This window comes from Microtus oregoni, unplaced genomic scaffold (assembly GCF_018167655.1).
Source record: "Microtus oregoni isolate MIOR12 unplaced genomic scaffold, Mior012 000029F_ref0000214, whole genome shotgun sequence".
In the NCBI taxonomy this organism is placed as follows: Eukaryota; Metazoa; Chordata; class Mammalia; order Rodentia; family Cricetidae; genus Microtus; species Microtus oregoni.
The window spans coordinates 4,103,983-4,110,561 of NW_024543088.1; the positions used below are offsets into that span (position 1 = coordinate 4,103,983).

General features: G+C 50.6%; 1 protein-coding gene across 1 annotated transcript in view; it reads left to right on the top strand.

The window, feature by feature from the left end:
* Cyth3 (cytohesin 3) overlaps nt 1-6,500 on the top strand; it is a 106,230-nt gene extending 99,730 nt beyond the window's left edge. The window contains exons 10-13 of the mRNA XM_041678099.1: nt 3,381-3,457; nt 3,537-3,608; nt 3,702-3,856; nt 4,038-6,500. Of these exons, the coding sequence (XP_041534033.1) occupies nt 3,381-3,457; nt 3,537-3,608; nt 3,702-3,856; nt 4,038-4,110 (377 nt within the window). The 3' untranslated portion in view covers nt 4,111-6,500. The remainder of the gene's footprint in view (nt 1-3,380; nt 3,458-3,536; nt 3,609-3,701; nt 3,857-4,037) is intronic.
* Nucleotides 6,501-6,579: the final 79 nt, after the last annotated feature.

Genomic DNA, 6,579 nt, shown 5'->3' on the forward strand with positions numbered 1-6,579 from the left:
CAGTCTGTGGTTGCCATTCATCTGATCCATTTGGCTTTGGACTTGGCTGGGGCAGCACTGTGCAGGTGTAGTGTGTGTGAGACCCATCCATCATGGGCAGGGCCCAGAGCTCCTGGGACCAGAAGTGTGCGCATGGGGAAACTATGGGAACATGCTTGCCCCCATCTTCAGAGCCCTGCAGCAGGGAGGAAGCTGGTAACCAGCCTGTCTTACAGTGCTACCCTACCCCCACTAACCAACAGTGTGGCACCTGTACAAAGGCTTCCTTATTGGAGACTTAATTGATTCCTGCACTTGGGACAATTGAAATTTTTAGCTTCTTTTGACTCTGAGGGGTTGAAAGAACCGTAGACTGACAGAAAGCCTGTGACGTGTGACAGCACCCTGTCCAGGTAATATTATTTCTGTGTAATAAGAAAGACCTGCGGGATAGAGTTCTGATGATGGACCAAGGGAGGCTGGGCTGTGACTCGGAGACATGTGACAGGTCCAGCTGATGGGGCTCCCCTGAGGGTCTGCTGTTTCCCAACTTTGGCCTTGGCCATTGCTCTTAATTTTGCTCTATGTCAGAGTTTAGAAATCAATGTCCCAGTGTTGGCCTTAAAATCAAGTGCAGTAACCTTGAGTGTGGACCCTTGAGTGACTTGGCCACACACACTGTGCCTGTGGATAGAGAAAAGAGGAAGCGTGCATCCCAGCCACCAGCAGTTTCCTGAGGGATGATGGCACCACAGCTTCCTGGCAGTTGGTGTGGCTTCTGCCACTAGGAAGAGCCCAGTCCCTGGATGAAAATGAACGAGTGAAACCAGCTCATGTTGCCCAGCCCATTTTCTGGTTGGACACTTAAGCAGGCCATGAAATAAGTGCAGAGCGCTTAGCTGTGCTGTTGGTCTGTGCCTTGGCCCAGCATAGCCAGATGCTGGGACCTGAGGCCCACCTTTGCAGGCAGCGCTGGCACTGTGGGCTCCCGCACACCAGCAGGCACTGGTTCACCCTGCTCTAGGGGTGATCTGAGGCCAAAACCATGATTACATGAGGCACTACCTGTTGATGTCACCCTAGCAAGCTGGTGGGCAGAATTGGCTTTCACTGGCCTTTTCCAAGTGCCTGGTACCCATGGGCACTTGTGCCCACTGGCTTCCTTCAGTTGTGTGGAGGAGCCCAAACCTAGCATTTGCCACAGCCAGCTGGTACTTCTCCAGAAGTGTCAAGAGGGGGGAAGGCATGCTGGACGCATTCTGCAGTCTTGGTGGGGCTGTGCACACTGTTGGAGTTTGAACTGTTCATGTCAGAAACAGGCTGTGGTTAGGATTGAATTGTCATGCAAGAAAACGTTGATGTGGGCATTCTCGTGTCAGTGTGTTCATGTGTGTACAGCTATGTGTGTCCGCCTCCACATACTTGAGGACAGCAATGAAAGGGAAACTCTAAAAACATGAAAGCGTTTGGGAGCACGGATCTGTGCACAGGGCTGGATATAAGATTGTAGCACAATCTGCTGTGGCTTCAAGTTTGGGGCATTGCCCCTACTTGGTCCGCATCTGGACTGAATGGGATCCCTGCTGGGCAACCTAGAGCCAGGCTCCCCTAATCATCCTGACCATGGAAGCAGTGGGGATGTCCAGGGGTCCTCCAGCCTCACAAATACCCATTCTGGGCAGCTGTGACCCCATGCTTGACTGACCTTTCCCAGGGGGCTTGAGGCTGAGCAGAGCACAGAAGGGCTTGACAGCCACAATGGCAGCACAGAGGAGGAACAGGCGCTTGGCAGGGGTGCTTCCACAGAGAGACCTGGAGCAGCTCTGCCAAAGGGGAACCTATGCTGGGGAGGGAGAGAAGGGTAAATTTCCAAGTACTCTCCTGGCTATTGCTAGTAAGCACCCGTGTACCTGGGATGTCTACCTGGACCTCTCTGAGGGAAGGAGAGGAAACACACTAGCGGCAACTGCCTGAGTTGCAAGCTTGCTCTCATCTGATTCTGGCACTGCCTTGGCCTGGAAGAGTGAGTGCCTCAGAGAAGCGAGTATGGCTAGATCTTGGCATGCCTTTCTCTGTTCCTCTTCCCTGAAGGTTTTTGGGAGAAGAAAGGCTAAACTGAGTTTCTTCTGGGGTTCTGCATAGGCTGGGGCTTCCCATAAATCCCTAGTTTCCTGTGTGTTATGGCATGAGACAACCCCTGATTGAGGAAGGTGTAATTTGGGGAACAGGGGTCCAGTGCAACCATCAGGAAAGACGGTGTGAGAAAAGAGGTGTCACTCCAGGCAGGAGAAGCCAAAGGGAAGGCTCTTCTGGCCAAGGGTGTGTGGTGTGGTGAAGGGGTTGGGCTGGCCCAGCATCCCACTGTGCTTTGGTGATTCCTCCCTACTTTGCAGACTCTAGGCACTCTGTCAGGGTAAAGCAATCTTCCCTATTCCTTCCTGTATTGGGGTCTCTGTAACTGCCTGGGAAATTTCTTCCTCACTGTGGGCGCCTTCTGTGCCCCCACAGTCTGTCTGCACTTCCCAGCACCTTGCATTGGTCTGCAGATCCTCCCCACCTCCTGGCATGTTTAGAGAAAGCCAAGCCAGTTCCTCTGCATTGCCACTGTTAGCTTTGGGAGCCCCTGGGGCAGGGGGAGGGCATCTCCCCTGAAGCCCCTGGGAGCACTGAATTTGTTACCACAAGCAACTTTTCCTTTTTTTTTTTTCAAACTTTTTGTCAAAAGCAAAAGCTGTCAGTAGAAATAATTTTGACTGACAGCAACAAATAAGGTAGGATAGAGGGTTCCTTCCCATAGTAAAGAGCTTGTATAGATTATCTGTGTGTGTGTGTGTGTGTGTGTGTGTGTGTGTGTGTACACATGTGCTCTAGATCTTGTTAAAAGATTAATTCAATCTAATAATTCCCTGGGCCAAGGGTAATTGACTTTGATGGATCCCAGGGCTGCTCAAAGTCCCAGTAATGCGATAACTGCCCTGACGTAACAGGATTAAGCCTGGACAGACCTGGGTGAGCCGGCACTGACTTCATCGTGTTCATTTCATGGGGGAAATTACACCCATCCATTACAACTAACTTTTCCAGGAGGCAAATTTGAAAGCCATGTATGACCTAGGGTGACCCTTGGGTGGCCATGGAGAGAGGGCACCTGTGTGGGCCCTGGGTGGGAGGGTGCATGGGGGTCCCAGCCCTGCACCCAGCCATCCTGGGTGGTCAGGCCTCACGGCTTGCCCACTTTCTAACTGGGGTCAATATGGGATGGTTTGAAGAGAAAGCAAGCCCAGTCTTGAGCTTGGCTCCTTTGACAGGGCAGTGATGTGGTTGGGGATTCTGGGCCCCTCTCCGGGCCCTTGGGCTCTGGCTACCTGAGCACCTGCCTCATGGGGCTCTCCTCCTCCTAGGGGGCCGTGTGAAGACCTGGAAACGGCGCTGGTTCATCCTCACAGATAACTGCCTCTACTACTTTGAGTACACTACGGTGAGTGTGACTGCACAGCCGCTCTCTCCAAAGGCCTGAACCAGTCTGTCAGGCCTTGCCTCACACACCTCTCTTCTAGGACAAGGAGCCCAGGGGGATCATCCCGCTGGAGAACCTCAGCATCAGGGAGGTGGAGGACCCTAGGAAACCGGTACGAGATTTCCCTGTGCCTGTCTTTCCTCTCTAGAGCTTTGCAGCCTCCCCTCCCTCCCTGCCCCTGTGATGGGTCTCTTCTCTCTACCAGAACTGCTTTGAGCTGTACAACCCCAGTCATAAAGGGCAGGTCATCAAAGCGTGCAAGACAGAGGCAGATGGCCGTGTGGTGGAGGGGAACCATGTTGTGTACCGGATCTCTGCCCCCAGCCCTGAAGAGAAGGAGGAGTGGATGAAGTCCATCAAGTGAGTAGGACAGCCAGGCCCACGGGGAGCAGGGGTGGGAGCACACATGTGCATGTTAGATCCCTGTACTGTCAGAAAGGCTGCTCCAGACCTGTACCTGCTGCTTGTTTGTGCTGTAGGGTGTGGGGGACTGGGCATCTAAACCTGCAGTCACAACCCACTTATCTTCCTTTCTCCCCAGAGCGAGCATCAGTAGGGACCCATTCTATGACATGTTGGCCACGAGGAAAAGGAGGATTGCCAATAAGAAATAGGTGACGCCAAGACCCAGACTCCACAGCGGATGCACTGGCTACTCACAAGCAGCAGGACGAGGGGGCAGTGTGGTGCCCATGGGTCCTCCAGAGCAGCTAGCCAAGGCCCAAGCCCCCAGAGCCTTGTCCTCTGGGATGTTGGTCAGCTGTGAGTGTTTCCTTCCTGCCACTGCCCTGGCATTGACCCTTGGGGACCCTTGTCCACACAGCACCTGGTGACCCAGCCTCAGGACCTGCACAGCCCACACGGGACTCCTTTTCTGGAGCCAGAGCCTCAGCCCACACCACGCCACACCAACTCTTTTGGGCAGCACTAGCTGTTCTAGAAGTCGCTGTTTTATATCAAAATGGGAAAGGAAAACCTACCACTTTTTTTATTCAGAATTTTTCTCAGATATATAGGATTATAGCTTTTATATGCCTTTTATATTCTGAAAATTATAATGAAAGATGCTTAATTTCTAACAGTAGTATTTTTAGAATGGCAGCTATAAACTTAACTCCTGGACACAAGTATATACTGTGCACTGAACACAGTCTATATATGCAGCCTCCAACCTTTTGAGTGGGAGCAGCTGGGGGCCTGATGTGTCAGGTGGGGCACAGGCAGCCAATCTGGGTGACAAGGCCCTGGGGTAACCATGAGGACCAGAATGCTTGGGAGACTCCAGGTGTGGCTGTCACTTCCTTCACGTGCTTCTCTAAGACAAATCACTAAAATATGATTATGGCTCAGGATGTTTATCCTGTCAGTGTTAAGGCTTGGCAGATAAGAGTCCTTTCCCTCGAGACAGGCTGTTTACGTGTCTGACCATCACACATGACTGTTCCATGTGCTCCATCTGCACATGGCCCATGTTGGCTTCGGTACTTTTGTTGCTTGCTGTTTCAAACTTTTGGTTAAGTGCTCACTGACACAGTAACTAGATCCACTATTTTGATGTAGTGTCTAGACATAAGCAGCCAGAAGTAGCCCACATAGCCTCTGGTAGTGCTAGGTCTCCAACATTTGGCATCTCTTTTAATGAGGGAAAAGCTGAAAATGGCACTCAGAAGCCAGTATGATTTCAGGGACTGTGTGCTTGGGCTGAGACTGGGCAAAGTGGTCAGACCTCTTCTGTTGCACTTCTGGAGAGGCCCATTCATAATTTGGGGGACCCTTTTGAGGCTGCATGTGGCTTGTTCGGAAAATGGTCTTCCCTGCCAAGCTGCTTCCCTGGTCTGTCTGTGCAGACACACCTGGAGCTTGCATCCCGACGGTCCTTGAAAACCTTCAACCAAATGCACTCAGACATGACTTTCTGTGAGCTGTCTTGAGGCTCGTTGCCTCAGAGGTAGCTGTCACATAAGATTTTTGTGGGGTGGTGGTGGCGAAGGCTGAAATTCCCTCATGTACCAGATTGCTCACCTTTTGGTTTATTCCCAAGCTTCTAGGTTTTTATTAATACCTCAGATTTGAAACCTTTGAGCTGCATGCCTGGTGTGTATGTAGCCTGGCTTCCAGTCTTCCATGATCCCTACTCCTAAGCCTTTACCACCTCAGAACAGAACCTGCTGCTGGTTGGGCACCTGTGTGTATGGATATGAGTGGGAACTCACATCCTTTCCATCAAGACTCTGGTGAATCTGCCTTCTCATGTCCAACCCAGGTATGGTCCTGGGGATACAGAGCTCTGTTGGATGTTGAGGATGGTGTCTTTAATGCCATAGTCATCTTTGAGGGGACTTTGCCTGATGGCTGTTGGTGCTAAGAATCCTAAGTTACTGGCTCTCAGAGTATCTACATGGAGTCACCTAACTCAGGTTGTTGTGACAGTGTTAACCCCAAGGGCATCTGGCTACTTCCAAGGTTTGCAGAGGCTCAGTTATACTCATGCCCTTTGTCTGCACTCATCGAAGCATTAAGCCCGACTCTGGCCAAAGACCATTTCCTGTCCTGCTGGGCCCTGGTTGTCATTTTCAGGTGTAGGTGGACTGGCCCTGGAGGTGTCGGAACACTTGAGTGACGTGGTCCCACTCTACCCAGGAGCTGTTGAGAAGGAGCAACCTTCTGTGCTTCATGTCACACTGGTTTCCAGAGCTACAGCTATGCTTTGCTGACCAGTTCAGTCTGTTACAGACCAGAAACCACAAGTGATTTCTTTCTTTTTATCTTAGAAAACATTTCTATTTACAATAAAGTTACTATGTAAATAATGTACATATCTATTAATTTCTGCAGTGTTTGTTATACAATGTACATACTCCTACAACCTGCATGAAGAAATATCCTATTAATGTTGATATCAGAATTTCTGGCTATTTTATTGCAAAGCAAATAGCTAGTAAATTGGAGGGCTTAGAGCTGTCAAGAACTATTGCAAATACTGTGTTCCCAAATAAAAACATGCTAAGACACAATTGCCTCAGACTCAATTCTTCATAACAGACGTGGCTGTGAGCTCATGGAGAACAGAGTAAAACTGAGAC